This window comes from Geotrypetes seraphini, chromosome 16 (genome assembly GCF_902459505.1).
Source record: "Geotrypetes seraphini chromosome 16, aGeoSer1.1, whole genome shotgun sequence".
NCBI classification, from domain to species: domain Eukaryota; kingdom Metazoa; phylum Chordata; class Amphibia; order Gymnophiona; family Dermophiidae; genus Geotrypetes; species Geotrypetes seraphini.
In genome coordinates, this window is record NC_047099.1 from 38746351 (window position 1) to 38769248 (window position 22898).

The window sequence follows — 22898 nt, forward strand, 5'->3', positions numbered from 1 at the left end:
GAAGATGAAATCTTCCTACTCGAGTGACCCTCGGCCACAAGAGGGCATCCGCTCAAACTCAAAGGAGGGAAATTTAAGGGTGACACCAGGAAGCATTTCTTCACGGAAAGAGTGGTGGGTCACCGGAACAAGCTTCCGGAGCAGGTGGCCAAGGCCACCAGCGTGCTTGGCTTTAAGAATAAATGGGACATCTACGTGGGATCCCTACAGAGGCCTAGTAAGGGGGTGGGTCAGTAGAGTGGGCAGACTTGGTGGGCTATAGCCCTTTTCTGCCGTCATGTTTCTATGTGGGTGCCCTCAGTTCAGCAGTAGGATCATGTGAAAGTCACGAGTGCTTAACTTGGGGGAAACAGCGCATGGCCTTCCTCCCTCCCACCACTCCTGCACATCTGGAAATGGTTAATAGCAGAGAGTTGCCAGAGCCACCGTGGGTTGTGCTATGCATGCCTTTAAAAAGCACAGATTCAAGACAAAAGTTGGACAAGCTCTTGCTGAACCGGAACGTACGCAGGTAGGGCTAATTCTCAGGGCGCTGGCTTTGACCTAAGGGCCGGCCGCTGGGCACGACGGACCACCGGTCTGACCCAGCAGCGGCAGTTCTTATGTTCTTATCCCTCACATGGTTATTGCAGGGAGAAAGCTGAAAAACATGTCACCGTGGGGGGTTCCTGCAAAGTTCACGATGGGCCGCAACTCGGAGCAGTGCATTGAACCGACTGCAGCCATTTTAAGAGGTGGCAAAGGAAGGGAATACAATATTTATCAGATTTACAACTGAAGGGGGAGTAGCATGCTTTTTTCTGCTCGCTGTTTCCAACCCCTTCTTGTCAGAGGAGGTGGATTGCAGTTGGCCTTAAATGCATTTGTGGGTTCTCCAAGGTAGAGAATGACACAAGGATAGGTTTTTCCCTGCCCCGACCCCATGAGTGCCTTCCTCCTGCAACAGTATAACCCTCCTTCACAATGAGTTGTAAGTTTTCCCTCTGAAATTGTACAACCTCCTCCACTCCTTCCTCACTATGTTCAATATTCGCGGGGATTAGGGGCAGAGCCGGCCCGTGAATAGGGAAAATCGCGAATAAATTTTTGGGCCGGCTCTGACCCACCCCTGCCTTCCCCCTGCGTCCCTGACCTTACCTGATGGTCTAGCGACGACACGGGGCAAGAGCGATCTTCCCGTGAGACCATGGGAACTCGCAGCACAGCTCTGCACGGGGCAGGAGCGTAGGAAGATCGCTCCTGCTCTCCATCGCCATTAGACCACCAGGTAAGGTCTGGGGGATGTCCGGGGCAGCGTTTCTCAATTAAAAATCAAGGCCAAAAAAAAAAAATTACAAATAACCGAATTCGCGATTGGGGAAACCGTGAATCGGGAGGGAGGGGGGCTGTAATCTCTTTCCCCGTGCTGCTACACGGGCCTCTTATCCTGCAAATGGCCTTGAAACCTGTACTGGAAAAGTGTGATTAAGAAATCCCGATTCGCTATTATCGGGCTGCTTCTGGTTTTCACCAAACTTTGCTTTGAGTGAAATTGTTCAGGTGCACACGATGAGATAGTGACAAAGATGGCTGGGCATTCGGCATTTAAGCACTCTATGTCATATTTTTTTGGTTTAGCAACCCCAAAAAAGATAGCAATATCTATGTTAAGGGCAAGTTTTGTCCAGTAAGTCCCAAATGTGAGAATCAATGTTAGCAAAACAAATGAAATCCTGTTCAATCAACTGTGTGTGTTTACCATGACATCAAATTTTGCAGACTCAGCTTGATGACCTCATCATGGACTTGCCGATAGGCCATCACTGCTACTCGATCATATCTCACTCCATTGGACCCCTGAGGAAGGTGTTTCACCGAAACACGGCCCGTGTTGGGTCCATGGAATTCAATTCGTGGATAGTGTTTTTCAGCCTTTTTCTGAAGAAATACTAAGGTTTTTACATTTTTTTTGGTCTTGTTTGGTTCACCGTTTCTCCTGTGGAAACTTGGGTCACCTTTTGTTTTCGCTTTTGCTGGTCCCAACATAAAAAAAACCACGGGCCTAGAATTCCACACACACGCACCCCTTCTCTTATCGTAAACCACTTAGACATTTTATGATAGGCAGGATATAAAATCCTAATACATCTTGGAAACAGCAAAAACCTAGTGCACTGTTTTCCAACCTTTTTACACCTATGGACCGGCAGAAATAAAAGAATTATTCTGTGGACCGGCGGTTGAAGAACACTGGGCTAAGTCGTGGGCCAGACCCCTCCCATCTCTAACCAATCTCCACCCCAGACCCCGCCCCATAATAGTACTAATTGCACCTTGTAATAGTACTAATTGCACCTTGCACGTCCTGTGCTTCATCTGGAAGCCTTCCCTCTGACGTTGCAACGTCAGAGAGAAGGCTTCCGGTGCAGGCGCAGGACGCCCGTAGGAGCCACTGCCCGTGGCTTTGTGCACTGAATCAGTTAGGAAGAGGGAGCTGGCTCGAAGATAATGCCGCATCGATCGCACCGTGGACCGGCGGTTGAAGAACACTGTTTTGGGCCTGATGCACGTGCTGGCCCTGTGGACCGGCAGGAAATTTCTGTGGACCGGCACTGGTCCATGGACCGGTGGTTGAAGAACACTGGTTTAGTGAATATGCCTCTCTCTATGCATGTGGCATCTCCTGTATCCCGGAAAAGGATAAAGTTCAGCAAGATTGTGAATGCGTGTTGTAAGTTTAACCGGTTTCTTAGAAGATGGAGGCCAGCATACTATGCAGAAGAAAGAAAGTGCTAGGATTAGTTTAACGTTTCCCACTACACTTGACTTGCTGAGCAAGCAAGTTAAGTGTTTTCAGACAGGAAGCAAAGTGCAAAACAGCTCGGTACGAAGTAGTAGCACGAAAACAGGAAAGGAAAAGGCAAAGACATCTGCTCACGGGGGTAATCGGGGTAGCGGGCGTAGATCAGGGCAGTAACTGCAGACAGCCCAAGTAGGAGAAGGCAGGTGAGACCTCTTTTCGGTTACAGCCCCTCGAATCTGGAACTTACTTCCCATCTACCTACATTTTGCAGTTCTGGTTCAGGCTTTATGCATGTTTATGTAAATGTAATTTGAGGAGGCTACAACTTATCCAGAAGACGGCAGCTAAATTGATATTTAGCCTGTCATCCCAAAGGAGCCCAGAACGGATTACAGGAGTACATTCATAGTATGGGTAGGACAAATTTTAGTGAAGACATAGACTTTACAGCATGGACAAGGGTTTAGATTACAGCAATTACAGTCTAGACATAACATGCAGACTTACAAATACAGACTTAGTGGCCATAGGGTGGTTTAAATTGCGGCATTTTCAGTGTCTATAGACTAGGACGTGAAGTAGCTTTTCTTTGCAGGTGGGTGCATCTTTGTTGTCAGAGAATGTGGTAGTAATTCAGGTTATATTTGCGGTGGCGTGTGAGTTTTAGCGAGATTCCGTGTGGTATATTGGGTGGTGTCTTTGGGATCCCATCTGTCCGGGGTGTAGACGTGGGTCTTCAAGGAGCCACCCCCACCCCACCCACACTTGCTGACATGGCAGGGTCAGGGGCTGTTAAATATTTATGAGATTCATTTTGTGGCTCAGGAACTGGTTTGGGTTTACCAATAAACCGAGCTGTGGCTATGTACCCACAAAGCGAGTTGTGTCGCCATTAATATATTCTTACGATGCTTTGTAAACTTTGGGTTGCCATCTTGGCCAGACAGTATTTGCTATCTTATACCCTACTATGTGGTTGGATCTGCAGGTTGTAGATTCCAACCCACACTGTTCCTCGTGACCCTGGGCAGGTCACCAGATTCCCCATTACCCCAAGTACATTCCCAGGACAGACAGGAAAAAATGCTTCAGTATCTGAATAAATTCATGTAAACCGTTCTGAGCTCCCCTGGGAGAATGGTAGAGAAAGTTGAATGAATAGATAAATAAGAGGATGTGAAAACCAGAGGGCTTTGGGCTTGGGTATGTGGTTGTCAGAGGGCTCATAACGATGGGCTGGAGGAGGTAAGAGGACCAGAAATGAAGGAGAGAGGAGAACAGGGGAAAGTGGGAGCATCTCGCAAGTCGTCCAAAGTAAAAAAAAAAACAGCTTAAGATACATTTTCGAAAAATACGTCCCAACTTTTTTTTTCCTTTCGAAAATCGTCTAATTCTACGTCTTGCCGATCTGATCGTCCAAGTCGCTAAATCATCCATCTTTATACCACATTTTCGTCCGACTTTTCATCCAAGTCCAAAATGCCTAGAACAAGCCCTGTTGGACGTGGGAGGGGTCGGCAAAGTGATGGACTGCACACCTAGACGTAGCACCTAAATAGTGGGGTACCTTACAGGGCACTGCTGAGAACTTCACATAAAGGGTGCCATGTCTTCTCCTCTCTACAGCTCCCTTATAGGTGACGGTGAGCTCCCCAAACCACCTCCAGAATCCCTAGACCCGGAGAAAGTGGGAGCAAGAAGGGACAGATTGGGTTTGAAAAACTGTCTTTTGTGGACATATTTGAGAATGGCCAAATAAGATAGATGTCTACATAGGTCATTAAAAAAAAACAAAAAAACCCAAGATAGACTCAAAAAGAAATAAAGCGTCTTCAAATAATTCAAAACTTGGCAATAAAACTCATCTCAAACGCAAGAAACAAATTTCACAAATGCTCCAGAGAATTTTCTTCTGCGTGCCACAGAATCGGCCCCTGAGCACCATCGGAAATTGAGGGAAGGGGGTGGGGTGGATTGTGACATACCTCTGGAAAACAAGCCTGCTAATTCCTAAAATAAGGATATGAACTTGGTTGGAGGGAGGGGGGTGAACCTGGTCGCTGCAGACTGGAAGCAGCTCGGGGGGTGAGGGGGGATCCAGTCCTGCCCCTTTGGCACTGGGATGCTGTGATGGCTGATGACGCTCTGGCTTGTCGGGAAATCACATGAAAGTTGGAGTCCTGAGAGTTCAGCAGCCGAGATCTTCCGGCTCAGCCTGGCTGGAAAGACTTCCCCCCCAAGAGGCGGCAGAAAGGGCTTAGCCGGCGGAGCAGCCCTCGGTCCTGGGACTCTGCAAGAAGCCAGCAAGAGGCGAAAGGCTCCCTGCCCTGCCAGTCAGGTACCAGTCTGGGGAGGGGAGTGGTTCCCTTGCAGGCAAGGAAAACTGATGTTTTCCAGTCTGCAAGAGCCGGGGCGGGACTGGAGTAAAGTTTCTGCACATTCACAGCGCTTAAATGTGTTTCATGTCTGAAAACTGAAACCTGGCTTTTCACTAAAATGTAATTCTATCCCCCTTATTCTCTTCTATATATAAGTTCATGTAAACCTTTTTTTTTTTTCCTTCTCTTCCTATATTTTAAGTTCTTGTAAACCGTGCCGAGCTCTACAACATCCGTGGAGATGATGCGGTATATAAACTTAAGGTTTAGTTTAGTTTAGTTTAGTCTGTCTGTCCAAGTTAGATTGTAAGCTCTTCCGAGAAGGGACCGTCTATAAATGTCAAAATGTACAGCACTGCATACACCTTTCAGTGCAATATAAGTGATAAGTTTGCTGCCCCTATGCTCATCCCAAATTGTGTCTGTGATCCTGAGTGTTACGCTGTGTGGCATTGTGTTACCAGTCTGAAATGAGCCACCGAGACTGTCGGTTGATGTGGTAAAAAAAAGCAGATTTGTAAATAAAAAAAATACCCCAGCCTGAAACGGGAAGCGGGTCATTGCCAGGAATCCCCCCCTCTGGTTTTCCGGTAAACTGCGGGAAGGGGAGGAATCCAAGTATTGCTCGAACTTTTCCAAAAGTCATAGATCAGAAGTGTAGACCGGGAACCCCAGTACCTATGGGGGTGGGGTGGGGGAGGGGGGGATGCTGGAAAGTTCTCAGCCCAACCAAGAAGGGAATGACGTGGAGCCATGACACTTACCAGTTATTCCACAGATTCACCCTTAAGGTTCGACACACCTGGCACATCGTGTCTGAAATTTTTGTAAGCCTTCCAACCCAAAATACGGCGCTCTGATGTCTGATCACGGGGAATATTGCTTCCGCTGCTGTAATCACCTCCGAGTCGCTCGAAAATTGTCGCCCTTTCAAACTCTTTTTAAGGTCCGGAAACAGAAAACGGAGCAAAATCTGGTGCGTAGGGTGGATGGTCTATTCATTGAAACCCCAACTGCGTCAAAACCCCCTCGTAGTGGGTGAGATTTGGTGCCCTCATGGGGTGAACCTGTATTAGGCTGTTTATTTAATCTTTTTGTGTGCTGTCAAAATAGCCCTGGGTTCTGGGGCAAGAGGCAAGACATGGTAACGGCAGTATCAGAGCAGGCTCAGCCTATGGACCAGGTGAAGCCCTGGCCCTAGTCCAAGGTGGCAGTGATAAAGGGCCAGTCTGGTCTACCTTCAAACTTCTAGATGGACATATGCCGGACTGGGATTTTGGCACCCTTTATCATCGGTGTCTTGAGCCAGGGTCTCACATGGTCCAGTAGGGGGGGGGGGGAGACTTGAAGAGAGAGAGATACTGGATCACAGGCCGGGGGGGGGGGGGGGGGGGGAAAGGAGAAAGATACATATTGCAAGGGGGGGGGCTCCAGTGCAAAATTTGGCTCAGGATAGTACAGTCCCTTCAGCTAGCCCTGAATATCATAGTAATTGAGGGCAGATAATGACCCATAGGGTCCATCCACTGTGTTGTTACAGCCTTTTGTGTCCTGTTTACAGTGTGGAGATCATTTTGTTTTGCTTTGAATCCTAGCGGCAGGACTTCACAGAGGTGGCCATGAGTCACAGATCTCGAACTCTGCCAACTCCAGCCCTCTCTGGGCTAATAGCTAGAACCTCGGGAAGAGGAAAAAGAAGCCCAAACCAAGCTCTCGGGTGTCTCCTGAAGTCCGAGCAGGGTTCATTGCAGTCTCCTACTGGTAACTTTGGGGTTAATATTCAAAGGCAGGGCCACTAAATAAAGATAAACATTCATTTAATTTTAGGACTGTCATCGGTGGGTTCTTTCATCCAGATAGTGGCAGAATGTCGCTGCTCTCTGCCTAAATTTTAGCCGTGCCATTGGTTGACTTTGGTCCCTTTGCAATAGAAACATTTTGGTCAGACATCCATTTCTCCATCCACAATCTATTTATTTGGTACAGTTTGAATGACTTTTTCTTTGTTCAGGGTGGTATACAATTTTTTCTATCACCTACTTAAGATTTTAAAGGGTTTGAGGCTTGTGCAGATGAGGACGGAGCTTAGGCATTGGTGGAACGAGGCATTATGACATCACAATTGAACTCTAGAATGTTGCTACTTAGGATTTTCAAGTGTTTGAGGCTTGTGCAGATGAGGACGGAGCTTAGGCATTGGTGGAACGAGGCATTATGACATCACAAGCTGAGCTCTAGAATGTTGCTACTTAGGATTCGAAAGGGTTTGAGGCTTGTGCAGATGAGGACGGAGCTTAGGCATTGGTGGAATGAGGCATTATGACATCACAATTGAACTCTAGAATGTTGCTACTTAGGATTCGAAAGGGTTTGAGGCTTGTGCAGATGAGGACGGAGCTTAGGCATTGGTGGAATGAGGCATTATGACATCACAATCTGAGCCCTAGAATGTTGCTGCTTAGGATTTGAAAGGGTTTGAGGCTTGGGCAGATGAGGACGGAGTTTGCAGGAATGGGGCAGGGACAGGAAAAAAACTCATCGGGATGGGAAAATGATTTCTCGCGGGTGACGGGGAAAAATTTGTCCCCATGTCATTCTCTAGCTCTAGAGACTGAGGATATATCACAGGATAGTTTTGATTTAATAGTGTTCTTGGAAAAATCAGATTCAGAGATTGTGACCCGTGCAACCCTTCTTGTAACCGTTGTTTTTCCACAAGATGATAGAGATCATATTATGAAATTGTATTTTTGCCATGTGCAGGATGCCCTCCTGCCCGATGCAATGTGAAGGGATATTGTTTTCTACCTGTGTTATCAGAGTATTTTATTTTTACATTTGCTTGGGTCCCAGTGTCTCTCTTCTGCTTTTCTATTGTCCAGAACCCTGGACGTCTTTTAACCCTAGGCATATAGGTTCAAACATTTACCTTAGCTCTAGACTGATATGAGAGCTTACACCTGGGCATACATAAGTGGCTCGTGTTCTATACAGGAAGGTAGCTACCCACATTCCCTTACAGAATAGGCACCTTATAGGCGCACTGCTATAGAATTACCCCCTCCCCCACCTGTAGTAAGACTTATTCCTGTCTTTTTCGTTCCACATCCAGGATGTGCTGGTTCAGTGCTCTAGTCCTGCTGTTGCCTGCTGTTCTGGCATACCCGGACCCGGAGAAAAGCCTGGACCCCCAGTGGCAACAATGGAAAAAAAGCTACAACAAACAATACAACAGCGAGGTAAGAGAGAGTTACAAGCAGAGAGGATCTTCTGAGTCATAAAAAAAGGGACCCCCCAAAGAGTAGCGACATTCCACGCTACTGATCCAGGGCAAGCAGCGGCTTCCCCCCGCGTCTTTCTCAATAACGAGACATAAGAACATAAGAACTGCCATCCCCGGATCAGACCCATGGTCCATCGAGTCCGGCGATCCGCACACGCGGAGGCCCAGTCAGGTGTGGCAATGAAGTTATTCCAAGATCTGAACTCTCCAGAGTAATGTTCCGTTCAGTGGTCAGAAAACGCATGTTCGCCGGAGTTATCGCCATATTTCGGCAGCTTGCAGGCCAGGCTTAATAGTCTTCTTTCTCCGTTCGCATAGGGGGACGAGCTGCAGCGGCGACTCATCTGGGAGAAAAACCTGAAGTACATCGGCCTCCATAACCTGGAGTTCTCTCTGGGAAAGCACACCTATGAACTCGGCATGAACCACCTGGGAGACATGGTGAGCATCCAGCCCCGCCCACCCCCTCCAGCAGCAGATAACATGAAGTTTGGGCTAACATCGATCTCCTTCCTTTCTTAGACCAGTGAGGAGGTTGTAGAAACCATGACAGGGTTAAAAGTTCCACCGAGGAGGAGCCTCTCCAATGTCACTGACCCCGATGACGGGGAAGACCAAGCTCCAGACTCCGTTGATTACAGAAAGAAGGGCTACGTCACCCCTGTGCGCAATCAGGTAAGGGAGAAAGCCGAGACCGACATACTGGACTCCAGGACTGCCCCGACTACTAGCCACACCGAAGGCAGGCGTTACCAGGAGTCTGTAGGCCAGGTCTGGATGGTGTTTATAGACCGGTTGGGGGGGGGGGGGAGGTTAGGGTTACTAGACGTCCGGATTTCCACGGACATGTCGGGGGGTCCTGATGGCTTTTCAAAACCCGGCGGATACCTATCCCTATTTTAACATTTTATTGTAAACCGGCTAGATACCAGTTGATGGTCGGTATATTAAAAATTAATAAACTTGAAACTTAAATACAGTATATTGAATTTCTTCCCCTTCTCCCATTTTGTCTCCTGTATAATGTCTCATGTTTTTATCCTTAAATATTTTACTGTACAGCACCTGGATTTACTTAGATAGCCGCTCTATCAAAAACCTAATAAACTTAAGTTGAAGTTAAGATCTAAGCGGTTTACAATAAAAATTGGGTGAGGGGATTAAAGACACAAACTAAAAAAAAACAACAACACAACAAACCCCAGAATAAAAACAAACAAGACTGGAAACATAAAGGACAAGGCAAAGGGTAACATTACAAAAACAAAGTTTATAGGATAATATGATCTAAGAACATAAGAACATAAGAAGCGCCATCTCCGGATCAGACCTTCGGTCCATCAAGTCCGGCGATCCGCACACGCGGAGGCCCTGCCAGGTATACACCTGGTTTATTTTATAGCCAACCATACTTTATATGCCTCTCTCAAGGAGATATGCATCTAGTTTGCTTTTGAAGCCTAGGACTGTCGATTCTGCAATAATCTCCCCTGGGAGAGTATTCCAGATGCCAACCACTCTCTGTGTGAAGCAGAACTTTCTGACATTAGTCCTGAACTTGTCCCCCCTTAGCTTCATTTCATGTCCTCTTGTCCGTGTCAAATTGGACAATGTAAATAATCTTCTCTGCTCTATTTTGTCGATTCCTTTCAGTATTTTGAAGGTCTCGATCATATCCCCACGCAGTCTCCTTTTCTCAAGGGAGAACAATCCCAGTGTTTTAAGTCGATCCTCATATACCAGTTTCTCCATACCCTTCACTAGTTTGGTTGCTCGTCTCTGCACCCTCTCCAGCAGTTTTATATCCTTCTTTAGGTAGGGAGACCAATGTTGGACGCAGTATTCCAAGTGGGGTCTGACCATTGCCCTATAAAGCGGCATTATAACTTTCTCCGATCTACTCGAGATTCCTTTCTTTATCATGCCCAACATTCTATTTGCCTTCTTTGCCGCTGCCGCGCATTGTGCTGACGGCTTCAGGGTCCTATCTATCAGTACACCCAGATCCCTTTCTTGTACACTTTTTCCCAGACTTGCACCTGACATTCTGTACTCGTATTCCTTATTCTTACTGCCTAAATGCATTACCTTGCATTTCTCCACGTTGAACTTCATCTGCCATTTCTCCGCCCATTTTTCTAACCGACACAAATCGCTCTGGAGTTCCTCACTATCCTCCTGCGATCTGATTGCCCGGCAGAGTTTTGTGTCATCTGCAAACTTGATGATCTCACTGGATGTTTATTAGAGGCCGTCATATTAGAGGCCTGTGAAAAATAAAAGGCCTTTAATTGAGCTTTACAAAGGTATAAGGCAGGGATGCACAAGGCTTTCAGGATTTCCCCAGTGAATATGCATGAGATCAATATGCATGCGATGGAAGCAGTGCAGGCAAATAGGATCTCATGCAAATTCACGGGGGGGGGGGGAAATCCTGAAAACTCGACTGGATTCGGCCTTCGAGGGCCGGAGTTGTGCACCCTAAGGGGAAGGAATTCCAAAGAGTGGGAGCTATTACTCAGACCTCACCAATTCAAGTTTTTAAGATTTCCACAGCGAATATGCATGAGATCTATTTGCATACAACGGAGGGCGTGCGTGCAAATCATCTCTTGTAAGGTCACTGGAGCAGGGGTCTCAAAGTCCCTCCTTGAGGGCCGCAATCCAGTCGGATTTTCAGGCTTTCCCCAATGAATATGCATGAGATCTATTTGCATACAATGGAGGGCGTGCCTGCAAATCATCTCTTGCAAGGTCACTGGAGCAGGATTTCCCCAATGAATATGCATGAGATCTATTTGCATACAATGGAGAACGTGCGTGCAAATCATCTCTTGCAGGGTCACTGGAGCAGGATTTCCCCAATGAATATGCATGAGATCTATGTGCATGCACTGCTTTCAATGCATATTCATTGGGGAAATCCTGCTCCAGTGACCTTGCAAGAGATGATTTGCATGTACGCCCTCCATTGTATGCAAATAGATCTCATGCATATTCATTGGGGAAATCCTGAAAACACGACTGGATTGCGGCCCTCAAGGAGGGACTTTGAGATCCCTGCACTGGAGAAATCCTGTAAACCCGACCAGATTGAAGCTTTTGAGGACTGAGGTTGGACAGCTCCTAGGTTAATGTGCTCACTGTTTGGGCTAACAATGACACGTCTCAGTCTCTGAGAGTCATTTATAAATTTTGCTGCTTCTCCTTTTCACTTCTGTATTGATGTGAAAAAAACCCAACAAGCTCTGTATCACTTCCACCTTCCCAATCATGGGGTGCAGAACTGCAGATTCCATCAAAACTAGAAGCTGACTCTTAAGAAGTCGGGAGCGAGATAAACAAACCCGACCTTGCAGGTAAAAGATGGGAGGAAGAAACCGTAAACTGGCTAAAAGAAGGCGGGAACCAGGCCGGGCGTGGCAGAGAGGAGAGAAAACCTGAAGGTTTCTTTTCTTAACTGTGCAAGTACACATGCAGGAGGCTAAGAGAAGGAGCATCAGGCCCCCCCCAGTAGGCTGTCCTGGGGGCAATTTCCTCGGGCTGGTGGCGTTTCTGTTGCTAGTGGCTGATACGGATGGCAGAACCACTCGCCACAACCGTTAGGACTCCGTATCTTCCTTTCTCAAAGCCCCTCATGCATGCTCAGTTTGTGCAAGAGTTAAGCATGCTCAGGGAGGCTCAGAGTTGGCTCCTAGGTGCATGCCACCGACTTCCAGGTTAGTACAGCAGCTGGGCAGAGAATGTCTTTGGCTGGTGGGGTTTCAGCATCCCCGCCAGCAAAGGTGGTATTTTGAATGCCCAGGAGGTAGGGAGGGAATACATTGCCCCCTCAGTCCACCTTTGGGCATCCCCACAAAAAAAAAAAAAAAAAAAAAAAAATTGGAGGGCTGGCTAAACGCCTTGGGGCAGAGGTTTTGGTCAAAGCACGCCAAAATATTTTTGAGTGTGGTTTAAGGTTAGCGTTTACTGGTTCTCCTCATCCCACGTCTTATTGCCATCAGCATTTACCTCTCAAGCGCCGCAGCCCAGTATTTCTGGCGTGGAAGCACTAGAGATTTATTAACGCAGGTGCTATGAACCAGATTGTCTCATCTGTTCCTGGGCCAGCTGACAATTCTCTTACCAACCGCCCCTTATCACTGTAAGCCAACGCTCTGAACTCATCAGGTTCTTTAGTTTTGTTTTCTTATTTTCCCTTCCGTTGTTTTTTTTTGTGTTTTTTTTTTTTTTTGGGGGGGGGGGTTCTGCTAGGGTGCTTGTGGATCCTGCTGGGCATTCAGTTCCGTAGGAGCCCTGGAGGGTCAGCTGAAGAAGAAAACTGGGAAGCTGGTAAATCTGAGCCCACAGAACCTCGTGGACTGTGTCACCAAGAACGAAGGCTGTGGGGGAGGCTACATGACCAACGCCTTTGAATACGTGAAGGAGAACCTTGGAATCGACTCGGAAAATGCTTATCCTTACATAGGGGAGGTGAGTGTCCACTTCCACACTTTCGAAAGGGTGATACTGCAAGAAGTCACACTAGGCCCTATACGAATAATGAGAAAAGAAATGTGTTTACATAAGAACATAAGAATAGCCTTATTGGATCAGACCAATGGTCCATCTCATGGTGCCCAATCCAGGTCACTAGTACATGGCCAAAACCCAAGATGTAGCAATATTCCATGTTACCAGTCCCCATGTCTTCCCAAAGTCTTTCTGACATGTTTTTTATATCGTGTCAGGCATCAGACTTAAGACTTAGACATCGAGAGTAATCTCTTTTGGTTAGTTGTAATCTGGCGCCCTCTACTGGGCTTCTATTATATACACCCCTGAAGAAGGCTACCTTACCCGAAACACAGACCATGTTGGGGTACAGTTTGTTTAAAAAGGATTATTTATATGCCTGCCTCATTTTATGTACATGATATATGCATTATGTTGATATATGATGTTTTAACAAATTGATTGTCCTCGCAGTAGTTTGACCTTGTGCCTCTTCCCCACTCCTTTCCTAGTTGGGTAAAACATCCCCCTGAAACCAGAATGGGAACAGAGTCCAATTTGCTGGACCCTTTCCCCAATGATCTCAGCTTCAATAGCCAAGGGGGTGTCAGATCTGGGCCCGGTTCTCCGGCCAACGAATAAAAATAAATGGTTGTAGCAGAGATGTTTCTGGGGAAAAATCAAAGTAGGCCTGGAAAAACATTAAGCTGCGATAGCGTTTTTAGCGCACGCAGGATTTTAGCGTGCGCTAAACCCACGCTACGTGGCTAGAACTAACGCCAGCTCAATGCTGGCGTTAAGGTCTAGTGCGCAGGGCAATTCAGCGCACGCTAAAATCGCTTAGTAAAAGGAGCCCTAAGTAGGCCAGCTACTCTATTAAGCTATTATACCTTTTTTCCTCCACATCTCTCTTTACAAGAGCCTCATGCTCCATGAAGCTCAACATTGAAGTAATTCATTATCATCTCATTGGTCATCATTTAAACAGTGTCTTTGTTCACATGGATTTTTTTCACCCATTTTCTATCTTCTCTGACTCAGGATGAAGAATGTCATTATAATCCCGTAGGCAAAGCAGCGAAATGCAAAGGTTACAAGGAGGTCAAAGTGGGCAGCGAGAAAGCCTTGAAGAGCGCTGTTGCTAGAGTAGGACCCATATCTGTGGGCATCGATGCCGGTCTCTCATCATTCATGTCCTACCGCAAAGGTAGGACAGACAGATGTCATAACCCCGAAAAGAGTAGAGTGTATGTTTTAAGAAGAATGGATGATAGATTGGTGTGACTGATCTTCCTGAAGTGGCCCTCTGGCCACCTCTTCGGCTCTTTAGGGCAGACATCATCTTTCTTGGGCTTCTGGCTTTCTCCTAAATGCTTCATCTGGCCTCTTCATTTTTCTTGCAAATCCCTGTTTCTATTTCCTCTGTCTAACACAGAAACGTGATGGCAGATAAAGGCCAAATGGCCCGTCCAGTCTGCCCGGCTGCAGCATCCACTATTTCTTCCTCTCCCTAAGAGATCCCACTTGCCTGTCCCATGTTTTCATGAATTCAGACATTATTTGTCTCCATAACATGACATCGTACTTCTTAACCACGTAACCATAAGTTCTACGCGGTTTACTAAAGACAATTTAAGGATGACAAAAAGAAATTATTTGACCAAGTATTTTGAGAAAAGATGAGTTTTCAGTTCTGAAATGTTTATAAGAACAGGCTCCAAGCCATAACAATCAAAATTCTCTATCCATGTCCATGAACGTCTACTCCGGAAACTGAAGAACCATGGGGTGGAAGGAGACGTACATAGATGGATCAGAAACTGGTTGGAGGGTAGAAAACAAAGGGTAGGAGTGAAGGGTCACTACTCCGACTGGAGGAGGGTCACGAGTGGTGTCCCGCAGGGCTCGGTGCTCGGGCCGCTGCTATTTAATATCTTCATAAATGATCTAGAAACAGGAACGAAGTGCGAGATAATAAAATTTGCGGATGACACCAAACTATTTAATGGAGCTCGGACTACAGAGGACTGCGAAAAGTTGCAAAGGGACTTGAACAAATTAGAAGAATGGGCGGCGAAATGGCAGATGAAGTTCAACATTGAAAAATGTAAAGTATTACATGTGGGGAGCAGAAACTCGAGGTACAACTATACAATGGGAGGGATGTTATTGAATAAGAGTACCCAGGAAAGGGACTTGGGGGTAATGGTGGACATGACAATGAAGCCGTCGGCGCAGTGTGCAGCGGCCGCTAAGAGAGCGAATAGAATGCTTGCTATAATCAAAAAGGGTATTACAGCCAGAACGAAAGAAGTTATCCTGCCGTTGTATCGGGCGATGGTGCGCCCGCATTTGGAGTACTGCGTCCAATATTGGTCGCCGTATCTTAAGAAGGATATGGCGTTAGTTGAGAGGGTTCAAAGGAGAGCAACACGTCTGATAATAGGTATGGAAAACCTGTCATATTCGGAGAGATTGGAGAAGCTGGGTCTCTTTTCCCTGAAGAAGAGGAGACTTAGAGGGGATATGATAGAGACTTACAAGATCATGAAGGGCATAGAGAGAGTAGAGAGGGACAGATTCTTCGAACTTTCGGAAAATAAGAGAACAAGAGGGCATTCGGAAAAGTTGAAAGGGGACAGATTCAAAACGAATGCTAGGAAGTTCTTCTTTACCCAACGTGTGGTGGACACCTGGAATGCGCTTCCAGAGGACATTATAAGGCAGAGTACGGTACTGGGGTTCAAGAAAGGATTGGACAAATTCCTACTGGAAATGGGGATAGAGGGGTATAGATAGAAGATTACTGCACAGGTCCTGGACCTGTTGGGCCGCCACGTGAGCGGACTGCTGGGCACGATGGACCTCGGGTCTGACCCAGCAGAGGCATTTCTTATGTTCTTATGTTTTTATGTGAAGCCGCTTGGAATGCTAAAGTATGGTCAAGAAATCGCTTGCTTTTACAGCCTCTGCCGGAAGACTATTCCACACATCTACGACCTTTTCTGTAAAAAAGTATTTCCTTAGATTACTCCTGAGCCTATCACTTCTTAACCTCATTCTGTGCCCTCTCACCCTGGAGTTTCCTTTCGATTGAAAGAGACTCACCTCATACGTGTGCGTATGACACATGGGTGTTTAAACGTCTCTATCATATCTCCCCTCTCCCGCCTTTCCTCCAAAGTCTATAGATTGAGATCTTTAAGTCTGTCCCCATATGCCTTATGATGAAGACCACATACCATTTTAGTAGCCTTCCTCTGGACCGACTCCATCCTTTTTATATCTTTTTGAAGGTGTGGCCTCCAGAATTATATACAATCTTCTAAATAAGGTCTCACCAGAGTCTTATACGGGAGCATCAATGCCTCCTTTTCCTACTGGCCATTCCTCTCCCTATGCAATCTAGCATCCTTCTAGCTTTCGTCGTCACCTTTTCAACCTGTCTGTAATATATTGCAGTCACCCCTGCTTATCTGGATAAGCCTCCTCCTTCTCCCTCTCTCTCTCTCTCTCTCTCTCTCTCTCTCAGGTGAGCATGATTCCTTTGTCTACCTACTGTTATTTCCTAAAATATCCAATTATCCACAGAGAACAACCATTACAGGTATGCAACTCTGTTTTATATAGAATGGATGACTGTAAAGAGAATTGGCAGTAGATTGGTCGCATAGAATACGTAAAAGCCCTGCATTAAGGATCTGAATATTGAATCGGTCCTGCAGTTCACTGTTGCACTGGTTCACCACCCTTATTGGCTCCTCCTTCTCTTTCAGGCATCTATTATGACCCAGACTGCGATGAGGCGGATATCAATCACGCAGTTCTTGTTGTTGGATATGGAGTGCAAAAGGGCATGAAGTACTGGATTGTAAAGAACAGGTAGGGAAAAAAGAGTTAGTTGAGATGAGAGATCAATGATTGACAGGGGACAAAGGTAGCAAATTCCGTTCCCTGGACACCATGAAAAGATAAGGCTAGAGGGACCCTTACGAGGACATACAGTTGACTCCCCTGCCTCTAACCAAGCGTATGAAAACTATTTCAGATGCACATGTGGAGGGGCATTTTCAAGAGAACGTCTAAGTCTGAGGTTGGACGTTTTGGACAAGACGTCCACAAACCCAGTAGGAAAAAAGTCTGTTTTCTAAGCTGCCAGTTGTATATCTTTTTTTTTTTTTTTTTCTTAATGGCCCTTAGTAACTCTATTTTTTTGGCCATTTTCAAATATACAGCCAGATGCACAAAAGCCAGCTTTTTGGACATCCAAGCAGCTAGCATGTGGTACCTTGTCTGAACAGTTTGCCATCAGCCGTTCACAGCAGGGGGAATCCCAATCAGCTGATCGGGGATTCCCCTGCCAGGACCAGCTGTACCGGCAGGGAGAACCGCAATTCCATTCTCCCTCATATCGATCCCCCCCAAGCCCCCTTCTACAGAGAGCCGCTGTCCTCCAGCCCTACGCTCCTCTCCCCAACATCCCCCGACAACCCTGGACACCCTTGTACCTTCCGATGAAAAATCAGCAGGAGGGAAGTTTGTCAGTCTTTTGTTTGTGTCATATGTTCATCGACTGAAGGGCGACCAGGATAATGTGTAAACCGCGTAGTTTTATGCGGTATCTAAATTGTTAAATAAGTTCAATTTACTGAATGTACCGCAAATATAAAACAAAAAAGTTAAAATCTAATCAATTTACAGTAAGTATACAATGAGGGAATAAAACAATACAAAACAAACTCTGTTACATTTAAAGGGAAAAACAATAAGGTTAAATTAGAATAAAATTTGCAAAAAAAAATAAAAAATAGGGAAAGGGGAAAAAAAAGGGGGTACCCATAATATAAACCCCCCAGCTGACTCTTCAGAATGACCGGCTTTCCCCTTCCCAGTGCATCTTGGGATGCAGTGGGAGGGGCCTAATCCATGTTGGAGGATGTCCAGGGATGTCAGAGGGTGTCGGGAGGGGTGTCCATGGATGTTAGGGGGATGTAGGGCTGGAGGACAGTGCTCTCTATGGAGGGGGATCGGTGGATGGGAGGGAGGGAGAGAGAAATAGCGGTTCTCCCTGCCGGGTCAGCTAATCCTGGGAAGGGATTCCCCGGCCAGCAGGACTCCAGGAAACTGGCTAGACCTGTTTCAAACATGCATTCAGTTCAAAAAGCTGCCCAAACTGATAAGATGACCACTTGAGGGATTAAGGCATGACCTCCCCCCCCCCACTTACTCTCCAGTAGTCACCGACCTCCTCTCACCACCCAGAGATCTTTTTTTTTTTTTAAACCCCAGCCTGTCTGAACGGCTTGCCATCAGCTGATCACAGCAGGGGAATCCAAATCAGCTGAGCCAACAGGACTCCAGGAAACTGGGTCAGCCGATCGGGATTCTCCTGCCACGATCAGTTGATGGCAAGCCATTCGCACAACTGGGTTTTGGGGTTGTTGTTTTTTTTAAAGATCTCTGGGTGGTGGGAGGAGGTTGGTGACCACTGGGGAGTAATCCCTTAAGCGGACATCTTGTCAGTTTTGGGCACCTTTTTGAACTGAATGCGTGTTTGAAACAGGTCTAGCTCCATTCATCGAAACACAGTCCTGGATGTTTTCTTAAAGGTTTGATTATTCCTGCAGAACACCCAGGTCCTAAGCCCACCCACAAGACACCCCTTTAAGATTTGGATGCACTGGAGACAAAACAACCAGAATGACGTCTGGAAAGTTAGTTTTGAGAATGCTCACTTGGACATTTGGACTTGTATGACGTCCAAGTGCCAGTTTTTGCTTTCTTCTGCACGTCAGTTAATCTTCTATCATCTCCCCAAGTAACCTTCTTGTGTGTGGCTACAGAGCCCAAAGACTGATCTGCAACTCAATGATAACATCCGAGGATTTCTGTGTGTCATACACAGACCCTTCAGTTTGTTGTCGGAGCTGAGACACCTGACTCCTGGTAGCTTTAGTGCTAAGTAGATGCATTTCTTTTAAAAATCAAACACTTGGCAGAGTTTTGGCTTTGTTTCCCTAGAGCAGTAGTTCCCACTACTACTATTAATTATTTCTAGAGCACTACCACACTTGTGGGTTAGTAATAGGAGTTTTGAAGTGTATGCGAAGGCAGTTCAGGAGCCAGTGAAGTTATTTGAGGAGACAGGCAAGGTGCAAGCACATAAATGGGGAAAAACATTAGGGAAGGGATTAAGAGCAAGCATTGGGAGTGTCAGTATTCATCTCAGTGAGCCCGAAAACTATGGGTTAGACACTAATATCTGCCGTTTTCGATAATTTTTAAATGTCACCCCTTCACACCCCCACAGTATTTCTTCTCAGATAGTAAGTCATATGTATACCAAGTTTGGTTGAAATCTCTCCACGCGTTTCAGAGTTATGCTGGAACATATACTGTTTAATGACTGTGTGATATCATTCTCGAAGCTTCACACAATTGGTCAAAGCAGCTCCATCTATGTATCTCTGTGTGTGACCCCCCCCTTCCCACATCCACAGTATTTTTCCCCAGATAGTGATATGTATACCAAGTTTGGTTGAAATCTCTCCACGTGTTTCAGAGTTATGCTGGAACATACATACACACCACACAGAGATACATCCGATTTTATATAGATTCTGTGTGAAATTGGTAACCAGTAATCCTTTTTTGTTATAGATATAATTTAGCATGCATCGAATTTTGCTTCTCACCTTTGCTTCTCTCTGTTGTTTATTGCCTTAGCTGGGGAAAAGACTGGGGCAACAAAGGCTACATTCTGATGGCTAGAGAGAAGAACAATACCTGCGGAATTGCCAACCTAGCCAGCTATCCCCAAATGTGACCTGGGGGTATACGCGGGCTGTCACCCTCGGGGGCTGGTACCTCCACATCTGTGCACGCTGTTGATGAATTCATTGTTCAATGACATGTCTCTTGCTCTGGACTGAAAGTCTTGTTTTCCACAATGTTACTGCGATCCCCCCCCCCCCTTGCAGTGTCGCATAAGAACAGTGAATTCCCAGCTCCCTAAATTTCCATGAAACCTCTACTCCGTTGAGCAGAGCATCTTATATCTGTTGCTCGGCTGTTGGAATGACCGAGCAGACTGAGATTGATGAGGCCCCCCCAGTTCAGAAGTGGAAAATAACAAAGTACGCAGAGAACCAAAGCCTGCTTCAGAAACCTCCAGAAGCAACAAGCAGGTTTAGCAACAATTTAGTAAAGCTTTAGGTTTGGGCAAAATTCCTGGGCTGTGCAAGAGTAGACCTGGGGAAAGGGAATTTAGCCATCTCAAAGGCTGGTACCCTAAAACTCTCATTAGGTGCCTGACCAATCACAGCGTGGCCTAATCTACCGTTCCCAGGAGACCAGAAACCTTTGCTTCGCCTCCCCTCACCGCTGCCCTGCATTAAAATAACCCAGGCCAAAGGAAACGACATTTTATCCATTTCAAACCTCAGACAGTTTATGTTCGTGATGGCACTGTATATTTTTTCTTTGATACGTGGATGTATTCTGCCCAGAATGGCTTGTGGCTGGTTAAATAGCACTTAGCCGACTAAGCAATAATATTCAGCGCAAGATGGCTGCTATTAGCACTTAGCGACATAGCTGGTTGGTGCTAAGATACAGTGGCTGACAGTGGCCAAATTTAGACCCACATAAATATCTGTCTGCTATACCTATAGCAGACAGATATTTATGTGGGTCTAAATTTGGCCACTATCATGTAGCCCAGGGGTGTCCAACCTGTGACCCGAGGGCCGAATGTGGCCCCGGTCGAGGGCGAGGCGGTGTTTTCCTCCGCTGCCCCCGGGTGTTTACCCTCTCGCCGGCTCCCTCCTCTGTCTTGCTGCAGCGTTTGCGCGGCCCCAGAACCATTTTTTTTTCGGCCAATGCGGCCCAGGGAAGCCAAAAGGTTGGACGCCCCCTGACATAGCCAGTCAACTGATAAATATCAATTTAACCAATTATGTCACAACAGCCTTAAAATCCAGGAAATTCGATGCCGTCGCTGAATGTGGAATAGCGTCGAATTTCCATGTTTGCAGCTGACCGCGAGAGTCGGCCTGGCTAACTCTCGTAGTCTAAATATCAGGCCCCTATGTCTTATGTGTGTGGGGTGGTTATTTGTTGTGGGTATAGGATTCACGTGTTGTTTGTACAGTTACCTATCTACGATTGAAGATTGTGTGAGAGCTACACAGTTTTAAATAAATAAGTAACTCAGTGACTTTGGTTTCATGCCGACCTGTACTCATGTTGATAAGATGCTCACCACTGGCCAGAATTTTTTAAATTGGCTTAATCAGGCTTCTGCCTCTATGTCATGTGTTCGGTTTCTTAGTTTCTTGTATAAAACAAGTATATAGATTGTTTGTTCTAAGATGTGGACTCAAACTCCCAGAATGTTTAGCAGCTCCCAGAGGTCTTGGCTGCAGCTTCCGCTGAAGCCCTCCTTCTTCTTCAGCTATGGAAGACCGCAGACTCCATCTTAGTCACAACATGTTGTAGAGTTTGTCTCCCCAATCTGTTTCTACACTTTAGGCTTGCTGGCCTTATGACTTGAGTCTATTAGTAGGAATTCAGCTTGTGAGAGAAGCTAAAGTACATATTAACTCTGCATAGCGACTCTGCAAACATTCCTGGCTTCCCCTAAGTAAAGGATGTGCCAGTAGACTGTATAGACTTTGTGGGGAAGCACTGCTGTAAGATATACAAAATGTAAGTGTTCAAAAGACCTGTACATGGAGTACAGGCTTGGTAATATTTAGGCTACAAGCTCAAAGAGTTAAACTGCTCGACTATCATTCAGGGTATTGACAGGTCAAGACAATCAGTGCTGATAATTGAAAGCGCCATGAAAAAAACAATTTTTAAAAAATCCATTAAAAAATTAATGAGCCAGCGGGTGCCTAACTCGATAGGCGTTTACCACTTCGAGGTAGGTGTCTCATCGAGGTGCCTAACCAGCAAGTTGGTGGATTTGGGGTGGAGTTTGGGTGTGGATCGACAGGAGCTGGTATGTGCCTACCATAGGCGTGCAGTCCAAGAAAACCCTGGCCTAAAGAGCATTGCGCCTACGGATTCAATGTCTACTGGCACCAAGACTGCTTAGGCATCGCTTGGCCCGATTCTATAAATGCCAAATGGCGCCCAGGAATCAGGGAATCAGGGCCAATGTGCTAAGAACAGTGCCGCAAGGAACAACGGTCCCTTCTAGGTGTAATTAAGGAGGAAAGTTATCAAGGTGTGCCACTGTTGAGTTCAGTTATTTTAGCACAAGGCCTCATTGCGTAAAATGGGACCTATGCTGAAATAACCCGATTTAACAGTAGCCCATGTTGATAACTTGCTCTCTAAATGTGTTTTCAAGCTATGGTGTACAGACCATACACTTCACAGACTGAATTTTTCTGATACGTGATAGCCTATGTTTTATATAACACGTGGTAACAGATATACAGAGACTGGGTTTGAATCTGTTGTGGACCTGCGTTTAGATTGATGGTGCAATGTCTTATCTTGAGTTTGTTGGATTATTGTAAGATCCTTTATCTTTCGATCTCTAAATTCGTTGGATTGTTGTAATATCCTTTATCTTTCGATCTCTAAATTCGTTGGATTGTTGTAAGATCCTTTATCTTTCGATCTCTAAGCAAAATATAAAAAGGATGCAGATCATTCAGAATACTGCGGTAAGGCTGATTTTTGGATTGAAACGAACAGGATTATCATTATTAAGCGTTGGTTGACAGTTGAGGCTAGAGTGATTTTTACGTTAGACTGCTTATGTTGTAAGGCTTTGAATGGATTACTGCCTAGTTATCTCTTTGATTCTTTCAAATTTGCTGATAGGAAACCATTGCATAGAGCAGGCCTCTTTGATTTTCCATCAGTGAAGGGAAGTGTCTATAAACGTTTCTTTGGTAAAATGTTGGTTTTTCAGGCAGCTCAAAGGGAAAAAGAAATTGGT

The 22898-nt window shown here is 46.0% G+C and overlaps 1 protein-coding gene across 4 annotated transcripts; it reads left to right on the plus strand.

The window, feature by feature from the left end:
* The first annotated feature begins 360 nt into the window (after window positions 1-360).
* Window positions 361-21155, plus strand: LOC117350538 (cathepsin K-like). Of its 4 annotated transcripts, none has more exons than XM_033924846.1 (8): window positions 361-511; window positions 8273-8399; window positions 8762-8884; window positions 8966-9118; window positions 12698-12916; window positions 13979-14144; window positions 16714-16819; window positions 19664-21155. In XM_033924846.1, the coding sequence occupies exons 1-8, from the start codon at window positions 396-398 to the stop codon at window positions 19761-19763; spliced, it is 1110 nt and encodes a 369-aa protein (XP_033780737.1). In that variant the 5' UTR covers window positions 361-395; the 3' UTR covers window positions 19764-21155. The 4 variants fall into 4 exon arrangements, with proteins under 4 accessions (XP_033780737.1, XP_033780740.1, XP_033780738.1 ...); XM_033924849.1 differs by lacking the exon at window positions 361-511 and adding an exon at window positions 2888-2985; XM_033924847.1 differs by lacking the exon at window positions 361-511 and adding an exon at window positions 4933-5120.
* The last annotated feature ends 1743 nt before the right edge of the window (window positions 21156-22898 follow it).